This window comes from Pogona vitticeps, chromosome 13 (assembly GCF_051106095.1).
Source record: "Pogona vitticeps strain Pit_001003342236 chromosome 13, PviZW2.1, whole genome shotgun sequence".
NCBI classification, from domain to species: Eukaryota; Metazoa; Chordata; class Lepidosauria; order Squamata; family Agamidae; genus Pogona; species Pogona vitticeps.
The window spans coordinates 657,640-671,326 of record NC_135795.1 but is presented as its reverse complement, the minus strand read 5'-3'; the positions used below and the strand labels follow the sequence as shown (position 1 = coordinate 671,326).

General features: G+C 53.7%; 1 protein-coding gene across 2 annotated transcripts in view; it reads left to right on the top strand.

Moving 5' to 3' along the window:
• PRKCB (protein kinase C beta) overlaps window positions 1-13,687 on the top strand; it is a 93,134-nt gene that overhangs the window by 36,764 nt on the left and 42,683 nt on the right. For both annotated transcript variants that reach the window (XM_072982977.2, XM_072982976.2), the window contains exons 4-7: window positions 2,579-2,690; window positions 4,851-4,979; window positions 10,795-10,951; window positions 12,428-12,562. In XM_072982977.2, coding sequence (XP_072839078.2) covers window positions 2,579-2,690; window positions 4,851-4,979; window positions 10,795-10,951; window positions 12,428-12,562 — 533 coding nt within the window. The remainder of the gene's footprint in view (window positions 1-2,578; window positions 2,691-4,850; window positions 4,980-10,794; window positions 10,952-12,427; window positions 12,563-13,687) is intronic.

Below are 13,687 nucleotides of genomic sequence, written 5' to 3'. Positions count from 1 at the left end.
GCCCATGTCGGTGTCACTTGTCCTCTTCTGGGAGCATCTCCTGCAGCCTCTCGGAGCTGCCAGAGAGATAAATCGCTCAGCCCCGCAGCAGACGTGAATGGCTGTGATGGGAAGCATCAGGGCACATCAGGGCGAATGTGACTGAGGGCCAGCCAGCCTCTTGCGGGGGTGGGGTGGGGAAATGCCTGTCTGTGCAAAGGCAAGGAACGGAGGCCTGGCTCAGAGCAAAGCCAAAGGGCCTCGCGACGGAGGAAAAGCCGACCTACCTGCTAGTGCCCACCTGGCTTAAGTTGCTGCTCTCTTCTCTCCTCAGGGAAGGCGGGGGGGGGGGCTTGTTCTATCCACCTGCCCTGCTGCAGAACAAAACTAGTGTAAAAACAGATTAAAAATTCCTTTTCAACGGCAAACGACCTTTCAAGGTTCTTTAAGAATAAGACATTAGAAATCATTCCAGTTTTCTGACCCCTGGAAAGACTAAAGGTCACGGAGAACAAAGTCGCCTTGACTGCCTCTTGGAAGCTCTGCCGGGAGGGAGCCTGCCTGACTCCCCATGGGGGGGAGGAGAGGCCATTCCACATGGGGAGGGGCTGCTCCAGGGAAGGCTCCGTCTTGTGTAGGTGCAAAATCACACCTTCAAGTCAGTCCTCCCCGTCAGCTTTGCTTGCAAAGAGCTCTGCAACGCCTTCCATTAGCAGGTTGGCTCAAGCAGAAGAGGCTGGAAAGCAGTACCAAAGTACTGGAGGAAAGAGCTCCACGCTAGGCAAGTCTGCTCTCTGGTGGGGAGTGCTCAGGGTGGCTTCATCCAGGTTGGGGCAAAACCGCCCCCCACCCAGCCACTCCAACCCTACAGAATCGGTGGCCCTCCTTTCAGGCTTAGTCCTGGACCCAACCCAGCCTTTGGATTCAAAACGGCAATACTGTACAAGAGGGATCTTGCATCTTAATTTTTTTGTTCCGAATGGCTTGGGCTAGTCCAGGGGCCACCCCCGGTCGGTCCGTGCTCTTCCGGCCAGATTCAGATCTTCACTGGGAACCGAGGAACCGGCCTCCGTGCGTGTTCTTGAAAAGGATCCCGTCTCCCATGGAAGCAGAAAGAGAGATTTCCCCACGAGCGATAAGGCTTAATGAGGCCTCCTTTGCTCTCTGAAGGTTCGCTGAAGGCAGGTTAATTGTTGTTAACCCCCCGTTTTCTCTGGCTGCTCATTACCCAGCTGCCAACCCAGCTATTAAGATGAGCATCTTTGGAGCATTTATGAATTTCAAAGAGGTTTTGCTCCAGAGTGAAGCCTCTCAGTTTTTTGACGCAATTGACTTTGCCGAACCCCACACCCAAGAGGTGGCACTTAACGAGATTGGTTTAAGCGACATTCCATTAGTCCCTTTTTCCTTCACGTCGCTTGTTAGCACAGAGCGAAGTAAGTTGTTACACTGATTAATTGGCGGGTGGAACTTGATGAGCAATAAAGCCCACCAAACTGATTCGACTGGGCTTAGCCCTCCCCCGGGCCTTTCTTCAAAACTCTTGGCAGGTCCCCCTCCCTTTTCTCAGGGAGCTTTTTATGTGGGGTGCCCTGATCCAAAGACTCGCCGCAGAAGGATAGCTTGTGGTGCCGGAAGGCTCTTGCCTGGGGTTTGGGAGCCCGGCACGGTTGGGACAATGTGATTCCAACTCTCTTTCTCCCTTCCATCTAAATCCAAAGAAGCTATGCCAGTTTGAAAGCAGTGCCTCATCCCAGCAAAAGACTGGAAGAAGTCGAAGCCAAATCCACCTCAATTAAAGGTGCTCCCGGTTGGCCAAAAGGCAGAGCAGAGGACAGGGATTTAACTGGTGGTGGGTGGAATGAGGCTCCTCGGGAGACACAGATTCCCAGTTCCGGTGTGCTCCTGGTTTCAGCCCCGAGCCTGGGTTCTTGGGTGTTTCTTGAGGCCAAGAGTGTGTTTGCACAATTAAGGCTGGTACAGCAGTTGCGTCCATTTCTGGGAATGTCCGATCCGGCCGCCGTCATGCATGCATGGGTTACATCCCACTTGGATCGTGGTAATATGCTCAAGGGATTCCCAGCGTGGTGCAATGGAAAGGGTGGCAGACTAGGACTCTGAAGAACTGGGTTCAAATCCCTGCTTGGCCACGGAAACTCATCGGGGTGAGTGTGTGGAACTGGTAGAACCACTCCTTAAATATCTCACTTACCTTGAAAGCCCCCTTAGGGTGGCTATAAGTGATGGCACAGAACACACACACACACACACACAACATGCTCAGCACAGGCTGCCTTTGGAAAGTGGATGAAAACGTGAGCGGGATGATTAGACTAGAGACGCCAGCGGGTCACAGGCAAGCATGCCACTCCTTTGCAACACGGGCTCTGCGGATGTCCTGCTCTCTTTTTTTTGCTTTTCTGCTCACAGTTCAAAGTTCTGGCAACATCTGTACCTACCTCTCCTCTACCCCAAATCAATCAAATTGACGAGGTGCATTGAAGTGGGTCTGAACCCTGATGGGGTCAGGGGGAAAGCGCAGGCTCTGTTCTGTGCTTCACTGGGAGGGGTGCTCAGCTCTTTCTCCTTTTGCCTCCAGGACCCGCGGAGCAAGCACAAGTTCAAAATCCACACGTATTCCAGCCCGACCTTCTGCGACCACTGTGGCTCGTTGTTGTACGGACTCATCCACCAAGGGATGAAATGCGACAGTAAGTCCACCCAGGTCCCCCTGTAGCCCGGCCTGAGGCCTCTCCCCTCTCTTCTGGTGGGGGGGCAGGGGGGCAGGGGCATTTTTATTCTACACCTTTTGATAAAGAAAACACGGAGACCTGCTTCTCTGGGACCCAGTTCTATAGAAGTGTTTGGTAGAGTCTGTTTGCTGCATTAAAAGAAATTTGTGTGTGTGTGTGTGTGTGTGTGTGTGTGTGTGTGTGAGAGAGAGAGAGAGAGAGAGAGAGAGAGAGATGGCCTGGCACACAGATTGCACCAGAGAAGAAAGACACACGGGGGTCCTTGTGTCTTGCAGCTTGAAAGCAGAGGCGCATGAGATTTCTCCCAGACTGCCCCCCCCACGAGGGGAGTAAATATCAGGAGAAGGGAAAGAAGAGGCAGATGCCTGGAAAATCCCAGCCAGAAAGGACCCCAGGTTCAGGGCAGGTGCGGTGCCCTCTCCGCCCTGGGGGCAAGGGAAAAGGAGATGCCCAGGCTTCCTGCCACAGGAGAGGGTGAGCGGCAAAGAAAGAAGGCAGGCCTGAATCCTTTTCTGCCCTTCCGTGGGGTGCAGAACATCCGTCTTGCAGGAGCAACGGCTTCCCTTCCCCTGCCCCCTGCCAGCTTCCAGGGGTGGCAGAAGGCCTGGCCCTGCTTTGTCGCAGCCCTCCCGGCCTTCTCTGCAGCTGCCCTTCCCCATCTTCTGCTTTCCCCTTGAATGCTCATGCCTAGACGTGGAGACCCCTTTATGCTGAATGAGAGCTAGGATTGCAGCCTGATGTGTGTGTGTGTGTGTGTGGTTGGTTAAAGGATGCCGAAGGCGCCAGCTGCCGCATTCCAGAAGGAATCGTTGGAGGTGCCTGCGTGACTCAGGCTTGGGAAGACCCCTAACGGCCACGGTGCGCATTGCAGCCCTTCTCTGAGAAGGGCTGAAACGCCATGGGTGGGGCTCCCCCCTTGCCCTACACCTGCTTGTTCACTTTGGGCCTGTGGCAGAACTCCTGGGCTTGGGTCAGTGGGGCCATTGACCCCCTAAGGGCGCCACGTTTCCACGAACCTTGGAAATCCCATAGAGAGCAGCAGTGCCTGAAAAAGGCTGTTGCAAGCGACACAACAGCTCACATGGAGATAAGGCCACTTGTCCTTAAAAGATCACAAGTGGCCTCTGGGGGGGGGCAAGTCGCCTTGTGGTTGCTTAGATGATGCCGTAAAGGCTGTAATCTGTGACAGCTTTAAAGTGGCCACTGAGACATTAATAAAAAAGATGGGGAGGGAGACAAGTGCTTTGCATGCGTTTACGTTGGCTAATCAGGTAAAAGTGGGGGGGGGATTGATTGTTTTCCTAACTGAAACAAAAGGACACTTCTCCTCACCACACTTGGGGCAGACGGCGGCTTGTTCAGCAGCATGCCCACAGCAGAGGCTGCTGCTTGGGGGCCGCTCATGGTGGACGATGGGCCACCGCCAGGTCCCCACTCACCCTCCTCCTCCAGGTGCTTGGTCTCCTGTTCAGACGTGGGCTGGATGCAGTTTCAAGTGGAAGGTGCTTCCAAACGGGGGAAGCCCCCAACAGAGAGGACTGTCCCTCTTCAGAGAAGAGATGAGGCCACCCCAGGAAAGGCAGGGAGAAAGAATAGGTGGGAGGAAAAGAAGGGGGAGATTTCTGTTGGTGAGGGGAAGGACTTGGCCTCCTGGAGAGAAAGAGGTGGCCTTGGGTCCCTCCAAGGGCTGGTGTGAGGGAGCGCGCAAGATGCCCCCAGTTGTCCTCCTCGCTCTCGATCCCTTCGCTGATGACAGAGGCCAGCGATACCCTTGAATGTCTCCCTGCCGGAGAAGGTGGCTTTTCAATGGACTTCTTCTGCCTCTTCTCCACATCTGCCCCCACTGCATACAGAAGGGGTGGGGGTGGGGGCTTTGTCCCCTGATGCTGCTGACAGGAAGGAGGCCGCGTAGGTGCTGTGGAAAGTCATGAAGCTGTGTTCAGGTCTGGGCCTTTGACCTCCAGTGCCCGGTGGAAGAGAGAGACACCAAGAGCTTGCCTGCGTTAGGAAACCAGGATGGAAACCTCCCCCGTTGAGGGAGGCGGTTAGGTGAGCCGACTGGCTTTCTTTGGATTTTGGGTTGAAGGCCCTTTTTTCCTCCCTCTCATCCTCTCTCAGCGTGCATGATGAATGTCCACAAACGCTGCGTGATGAACGTACCGAGTCTCTGTGGGACGGACCACACTGAGCGCCGGGGCCGGATATACATCAAGGCAGACATTGAGAATGAGGTCCTCACGGTGGTCGGTGAGTCCAAGGGTTGACCCCTTCCTGGGAAAGTAATTATTTTATTTTACTTTATTGATATTCTTTATGTGCCGCCTTTCTCTCCCTAGGGGTCCCAAGGTGGCTCGCCCCTCAGATAAAACGGCGGATTTAAAAAGACAGTGTAAATATATGTATACACACACTCAGGTGTGGCGTTTCATGCTAGGTCTTGGGAAAGAGAGAGGTAAGCCATCTCCCATCTTAACTTACAGATTTTAAAGTTAAGATGGGACCTCTCTCTTTCCCAAGACCTAGCATGAAATGCCACACCTGAGTGGTTGGGTGCGTGCATGTGTGTGTGCGTGCGTGCGTCTGGCGAACAGAGCTGGTATGGGAAAGACGTCCCGTGACCTGGAGGTGGACCTTTCTGGAGTGAGGCAGAGAAGGAGTTGCATTCTGTGAGATGTGTGGTAGGGGGCAGGTCTTTTTTGATCTGCACCGTGACTGCACCAAGAACCCCTTGGGGACGGGAAAAGCTCATGAGGAGGTTGGTGGAAAAGCCCCAGCATCCCCGGCATGGCTGCGCCACCTCTGTGGAGATGCCGGCTGCCTCTCCTCCTTCATGCAGAGCGGGCGTCTGACTGGTCCCTGGGTTCTCATCTCAAGCCGCCCGTCTCCCCCGCCTTCTGCTTGGCACATGACTCTGATGCGGCCCTTCCAGAGGGAGTTCCCCAGTCAGTCTCCAGATCATCCCACCATGGGCACAGGGTGAATGACAGGGTTGGTTCGCCTTTAGAATCCCAGGGAAGAGAGGACTTCTCACAGCGCATGCCCCAGGCACCTTGACCATCAGCCCCCCCCAGGGCCCCCCAGGGTCCCTTCCCTTTCAACATGGCCAGATGGAACTGTTTTCCTTTCATGTTTTTTTGCCCCAGCCATGTAAGTTCTGGAAAGTAGTTGCAGGCCACTGGGCATGCTGGGCGGGGATGGTGGGAATTATAGTCCAAGACAACTGGAGGGTGTTGGGTTGGAGGAGGTTACTGCAGAACGTCCAGCTGAATCCACTGAGTCCCAGACAGACGATTCGGAGGGGTCGATGTGAAGCAAAACAGCTGTAGACATTTTCATCTGAGAGGCGTCACAGCCACAGGGGGACGAAGCCCTGCAACAGCCGGGGCCAATCCCAAGTCCCCCCCCACACACACCTTCTGTCCTGGCAAAGACCCTTCTTTCTGTTAGGGTTAGAGGTGTGCAGGAGCAGCCTTGTGACAGAGCCGTGGCTTCTGGTTTTGTGGAGATCCTTTGATTTTTAAACTGCTTAACTAGGATTGACCTTGAATGTCCCCTGTTTGGATTTAAGAAAGTTCCTCCCTTCATGGTAGTGGCTTCATCATCCCGTAGATGGCAGTGTTTGACTTCCAGAGGCTCCTCTGCCTTTGTGCAAGCTTTTTTCCTGTGACCCAACAGCACTCCGAAGCAGCCTCCCACCGCAACAAACCTTGGAGGTTCTTCTCTCTTAACATTCGTGGAATTAAAGGCTCTGTCTTCCCTTTTGTGGCTCGTTAAAAGCCAAGGACGAGTCTGCCAGGTTTCCCTAAATTGTGTATCTTGTTTCCAAATAGAAGCACCCCGACAAACGCCGTGCTTGCAAAACCCTCTTCCAATCTAGAAGTCAACCCAGGGTGCCAACCCAGAGAGGCTTCTGGGTGTGCACAGGGTTACAATATGCAACTGTCACAAGGTGCTGCTGGACTGTGTTGTGTCTGAACAGAGTGTCCTGTCGTATATAGAGCCTCGTAGCGCAGTGGTTAAACTGCTGTACTGCAGCCAAAATTGTGCTTATGACTTGGGGTTCAAATCCCAGGTAGCCGGCTCAAGGTTGACTCAGCCTTCGATCCTTCCGAGGTCGGTAAAATGAGTACCCAGCTCGTGGGGGGGGGGAGCAATGTGTAGCCTGCATAATTAACTTGTAAACCACCCAGAGAGTGTTTGAAGTGCCATGGGGTGGTATATAAGCAGCATGCTTTGCTTTGCTTTGCTTTGTTTTTCGTGGAGAAGCCCAGCACCCTTCTCATCTCACTTTCTGACATGATCCCTCATCGGGGGGGCCCTCACCCTTGAGGCCTCTGAATTGGTGTCTATCAATGTTTGGGTGCACCTCCTGATGATGCCTTGTGGGTGGGAAGTGAAGCTGATTTCCACCAGAGAATATTCACTGGAAACTCCTGCGGCATCTTGGAAAGGGAAGGGCCATCACTGGTAATCTGTTGTGTCATTGAAATAGCTCCCCCCCGCCTAGTGCCCTCCAGATGTGTTGGGCTTACAGCTTCCATCATCTCCTAGGAGTGTGATGGATGATGGGAGTCACATTCCAATGCATCTGGAAGATGCCAAGCCGTGGGAGGCTGCACTGCCACTGATGCTCCTCTGGAAACCTGGCTGCTGTCCTTCAGGACCATGGACAGCTGCCTCCTCATCCCAAGGGCTGGCTTGTTCTTAACCACAGCCATCTTCAACCTTTCTTTTCTGTGTGGATGGGGGTGGGGTTGGGGTGGTGGAGGGAGGGGGTGGGCTTGCATGGACTTAAGGGTTAGATTTTGTAGGATAAATACATTGTGAAACAAACAAGTAGCTCTAGGATTGGATATCTGATGTGTGCATAGGCCGAGAGGATGTACAGATTTTCCCACATAGCAGGAGCCATATGACCAAGGATTGGGCCAGTCTCTGGACACAATTCAAGGTGCTGGTTGTCTTCATTCCAGGGACAGGCTCAGGATACCTTTGGGGTCTCCTCTTCCCTCCCCTCTCTCTCTGTATTTGGCCAGAGATGCTTTCCATGTGGTGGGACAACAAGAGAGAAGAGGTGCCTCTGCCATAATGCTCAGGACCAGGTGCTGGCCATGTTTCTTCATTGATGGTCTTCCCATGGCATGCCAAGGCTGGAGGCGCTCCACCCTGGCTCTGGACTCGGGCGCAGCCTGGGAGAGACAAGCAAGTGCTTTTCTTGGGATTGGCCTGAGTTTGATTCCCCCTCCCCCCCCCCGCACTGGCCTCAACCTGGCACAAACGGAGACCTCATTCCTCCACGTTCACCAAGTCCAAGAACTTGGGCTGATTCCTAATGAGCTTAAAGGAATCCTTTGGGGAATGTGTGTGTGTGTGTGTGTGTGTGTGTGTTGTATATTTGTGTGTGTGTGTGCATGTGCGTAGGTCTCTCTGAAATGTGCTTGCTGGCAGTTTCAATGCTGATCACCACCTTGAAGGACACGTTTCCTCTCTGGCGCCAAGGTTAATCCATCCCTGCCTGTCCCGGCCGAGCCCGGCTTCTCCTGCAGAAGCCAGATAGTTGTTGTTAATTGAACGAGTTGATGAAGTGAGGCGTGGGTCCAAATGGGAACAAATTATGCAGCAATTAGGTAAACAAGCAAGAAATGCATTAATTAATGTTCACTGGCTCAGGAAGAGGTGGCTGTAAAAAAAAGGGCTGTGCATTTTTCATTATAAATATTGGTGCAAACGTTGAGCAGCGGATGAGCCCCGGGTTTTCAAGAATGGTTTTGGTCAACTTCCTTTGACATTATTTGTCTTTAAACGGAGTCCCTGTCAGGTCCCCAGATGGGGGAACCTGTCCTTGGTCGAGGTTGCTGGAGGAAAGAGAGTGATGTTGTATCCTGGGCCCCCTTAATCCCTCTTTCTGCCCCCCCAGGCCCCCCCCGCTTCCTCTCCCTCCTGCTGCTGTTCCCCTGCAGGCTGTGATGCTCAATTTCCTGCTAAGGAAGGGCTTTGAGAACAACAAGTGCCCCAAGGTAGCTGGAAGGCAACGGAGGCAGGTTCCATGGGGAGACTGGCTTTTCTTTGCCTGCTTGGGGGGAGTGGGGAGGTCTTCTTGGGCACAGGGGATGGGGGTTTCCTCCAAAGAGTGCCTGGCCACCCAGCTGTGGGCACCAAAGCAGGGGCAGACCAAGCGTGACCAACGGAGCCGGAGGGAGCCGGCCCTTCCTCATCCATCCCCTGTGGAGAAGGAGGCCGGGACAGAATCGCTCACCCAAATAGCAAAGATTGGACCCTTGTGTGGGTTCGTGTCGGCTCCGGGAACGTTTTCTCTTTGGGTTCTGAATGCAAAGCCCTGTTCCCTGAGCCAAGCCTCTGCTCACCGCAGAAGGCTGTGATTTGGGAGGCTGCCCCGTTAGAGACACTTCCCTTCTGTTGCTTTGAAGTCCACCGCAATCTCTCCCGTTACGTCTTTGGTCTCGCCTCTTTTGCCCTTCACACACGTCCCTCTCGGAATGCCATTAAAATTATCGCTCTCCCGATCGCACCGCCAGTGCCTTTGCTGAAAGATGAGCATCTTTGCTTCCAGACGGAGACCGAGACCGTTCGGGAACTGGAATAATTTGAACCGTTTGTTCGGATAGGCAGGGGGCGGGTGGGGGGCTGCTGAGTGGGAGCTTGTAGCTGCCCAGAGGCTCTGCCAAGGCATCAGAAAAAGGGGGGCCAGAGGGCCCAGGGCCCTGTGCCCTAAGAAGAGCCCCCCAAAAATTGTTTCTCTATGAACAAAAATTCAAGTTCCCTGGAGACCCCAGAGGGCCTTTTTCCTCCCCACTGCTTTGAGGGCAAAGTGGCCAGCAAATATTTTTAGTAAACCTGGCCTGAAGGGTCCTTGAGAGGTAACCCAGCTGAGCATCCTCTTCTCTGGGGTTCTCTCGTTCTCCTGCCCGCCATTGGGTTTTATGGGCAGCAAAGGCACTCATCCAGCGAGGCTGTCACGTCCTTGCTTCTTGTTTGAAGCTTTTGGAAACGAGGTGACGGGCCACGGTGTGGGCCAGCCTTGCATGAGATCATTCAGGCTTCTCACCTTTCCTCGTGACGGGGTGCCTCTTCCCGCTTTGTCTGGGGATGTGTGATTCCTAAACTGCACACCCTGCGTCCACAAGTCTGGAGGCAGCGGAGTGCCAGGGAAACCCAGGAGGAAGGCAAGACGGCCAGGAGCTCATTCCAAGGGCCAAAGGAGAAACAAGGTGACTTGTGTGAGTTGTTTCATTTGAAGGCCGTGGCTGCTGCCAGGAGAAGCTTCCTTTGGAATGTAGATAGCGTGCATAGAAAGTCTGGCAGAAATGGAGAAATAGAGGAAGGCCTTGGTACATTTCCCCATCACTCACTCACTCACTCACTCACTCTCTCTCTCTCTCTCTCTCTCTCACACACACACACACACAGAGAGAGAGAGAGAGAGAGAGAGAGAGAAAGAGACGTACATGCACAACATGCACACACACATACACAAGAGTCTTCCATTTACTTTGCAAAAAAACCCTGCAGACCAGCTGCCGTAGCATGAGCAAGGCCACCTGTCCAGTTTGGCCCTGACTCTCGGTTGTTGATCATGTCTTTTTCGCTACTTGTCTATTTTGCATTTAACTAGAGGCCCTTCAAGCCGGTCAGAGTGTCACGAAAGTGCCAGAATCCCCGCTCCAAATTAGCAGCAAAAACCCAGTCAAGGGATGGCCCCATGAGGAGAGACTGGGGCTGCCCAAGCGGTCAGAAGAGGAGAACCGGCGGAAGGATCAGGTGTCAAGAGTGGCGACTGTCCCAGGCAGCCAAAATCCTGTCTCCCAAATGGAGAACCATTTGCCTGTCTTCACATGGGTCGATGCAGTTCTTTCCTGCTGGCGTTTCCCTCTATAGAACCCCAGCTGTAAGGCTAACACAAGCGTCTTGGGAAACACGCTGCCACTCGTAGAAGATGCCTTTCTGGTGGAATGGGACCCCTGGGTGCTTGGCGCACAAATAACAGGGCATAGTTGCAGCACCGGTACTTTTCACTGCTTGCTTTTTTTTTCTCCCGTTCCAGTACGAGATGCAAAAAACCTGGTTCCTATGGACCCCAACGGCTTGTCAGACCCCTACGTGAAGCTCAAACTCATCCCTGACCCGAAAAGCGAGAGCAAACAGAAGACTAAAACCATCAAATGCTCTTTGAACCCGGAGTGGAACGAGACTTTTAAATTGTGAGTACAGTTCCAGCCAGCGCTGAACGGTGAGCGAGTCTCTTTGCTTCTGAAGGCACCCACCTCCGAGAGGAGAGCCCAGAAAGGGTGGTGGGTGGGTGGGTGGGTGGCTGTCTTCTTTGCCGCTGCGCCCAGTGCATGGCTCAGGAGGATTGGGGAGAGGCTGTGCCTCGTGGGTGGAGCCCATGGGTGTGCGGGAGGTTCAAATCTTCCCTAGCAGGATCTCCTGGAAAAGATCCAGGCAGTGCAGGGTGGGAAAGCTCTCCCTGAAGAGGTGGACCAGGGAGTCCCCTCCAAGACGCAGGCTTCAGCTCTTTTGGATAATGCAGCGGTTTCCATGCAGCAAAAATAAGGGGAGAAGTGGCCTTTTCCAGCTGCCCCTCTGCTCTTTGCTGCCTCTTCTGAGGAACGGATCAGGTCCACATCTCCTGAGCATCAATCATGTTTGAGGTGGTCATCCATACCGTTGAGCACTGGAGGCTGATGACTCCCACGCCATGGGAGCAGTGGACCTGCCCTAGGTTTTAGCACAGATTTCGCAGGAGGTACGGAGGTGGTCAGCTCTGTCAACAAAATAGAAGTTCAGCACCCTGGACAGTGTGTTTAAAGTTTGGACTCCAAGCCAGCTGGGGCTCCTGCATTCCTCTCACCTTTCAAACCCACTTCCTGTTGCTCACAGGACATCCTTGCATCTCTGGAATCCATGTGGGCTAATATTTCCAGTGCTTTAACCATGGAGAAATGCTAAGTGGATTTAAGGAAAAGGTTGTGTATCAGCATAGCGCAGAAGGACTGTCACGTTTGACATTTGCCTTGATCAAAGCTTTGCATGGCAATGGCAGGAATTCCAAATGTTCTTTATTTCTTTATTTCAACGGGAGGTTTGTTAGGGAATTAGCTCTTTGTGCTGCACATTGTGGCTGAAAGTTTTTGCTTCACTTCCTGGGTCCTGCTCAGGCATTTACTGCAGGGTTAAATTGAACAGGTGAGGAAATGGAGCAGAGTGACCCACATCTTGATCTCTAAATGCGAAGAGCCATGGTTTGAAAAGCATGGAAGCTCTCCATGCAGTTGGAAAACCAGGAGAGAGAGAAAATGCAGCTCCGTGGAGAGGCTGCACATGGAATCATAGCACGGTGGAGACAGAGGGGGACCGAAAGATCACCCAGTCCAAGCCAGAAGCATCTCTGACAGACAGACAGACACCTGATCCCTAGTTACAGCTTGCAGTGAAGGAGGAGGGTTCCTCACCAGGCTGTCACTTCCTACCTGGAAAAAGCTACAGTGGGGAGAGATGGAGTTCCCATTGTCCCTCACGTGTCTCCGTTAATCCTGTCCTGGACCCCCAAATAGGGCTCTGATCCCTGACCAATCCAGTTTCCCACCCACCCACCCCCCAGGAAATGCAAGGAAGTCCCTGCAGAGCCATCCCCTTCTTCACCGTCTTTGTTTTCTCCTCTGCTTCCTTCTCCCCAGCCAGCTGAAGGAATCTGACAAAGACAGAAGATTGTCGGTCGAGATTTGGGACTGGGATCTCACCAGCAGGAATGATTTTATGGGGTCCCTGTCCTTTGGGATTTCGGAGCTGCTGAAAGCAGGCGTGGATGGCTGGTAAGATGTCCTTGTGCCTCTTGCGGGGGGGGGAGCAGTCCTCCTTCACCCCTCCAGGGAAATGAAAGTAAGGCTAAAAGAGCAGAGGCCCTCAGGAGGCTCGCTTGGTGGAAAAAGAGACACGAAGCAGATCTTATTGCAAGACGTCAGCAATCCGGAGGGGGGTCAGGAGGAGAGAAACACCTTGGTTTCACTTCTGCAGATGCTGTCTGCTTTGCCCAGTTCTTGGGAGAGATGGCGGAATCAGGAATGGGCACAGAAGCCTACTCTGGGGGTCCTGGGGGGCCAGCTGCACCATGCTCCCAAAGCACCCCCAAATAAGAAGGGAAGGGGAAACCACTGCTGAGTATTGTCTGCCCAGACCGCCCTGGAAGGAGTTGCCATAAGCCAGAATGGACCTGGCAGGGTTAGGGCTAGGGAGGCCCACCTCCCTCTTCTGACTTTGGCCAAGCGAGCGCGAGCGACACCATCCACCCTTCTCCCCACCCCACCCACCCACCCACCCCCTGCAGGGAAAACAAAATGCTGACTTCCTGTACGCTTCCACAGCCACCTGTGGGGAGTGTCTCGAGGAGCTCGGTCCTGTCAGGCAGAGCAGCGCGCATTAAGAAGCATGTAAAATATGATAAACAGCTCCTTGCTGCATTTTCAAGAAGCCGCTAAGTGGAGATCTGAGTAATTTTCCTTGTCATGGTGTTTGGCTAAAATAAACTCGGGGAGGGGAATTGCTTCTGTGCGTTTTTCATCTCCTCTGAGCCCGCGTAAATGGGGGGGGGGGAACAGACCGAGAGGATGGCAGGGCCCTCCTGCCTGCCTGCCTTATGTAAATCTCCCTCTGTGCCTCCCTTCCACCGGTGCCCAGGCATGCCGGCGCTGGCTGATCCTGTCCCCCTGATGAATCGCTCCTCTCCACGGAAGAGATCATCTGCTTGACAGAATCGGAGCTCCCCCGACAGCGCCAGAACCGGCTTCAGATCTGAAGGACAGGGCCGTCATGCTCTCCCCGGGAGGGCTGGTTCCTTGCCTTCCTCTCTTCCCCTCCCTTCTCCTTCCGAGAGCCTTTGTTCTGATCCATCGCGTCTGCCCTTCTGGAAAAGATTCGGGGGGCCCAACCTGCCTGGACTT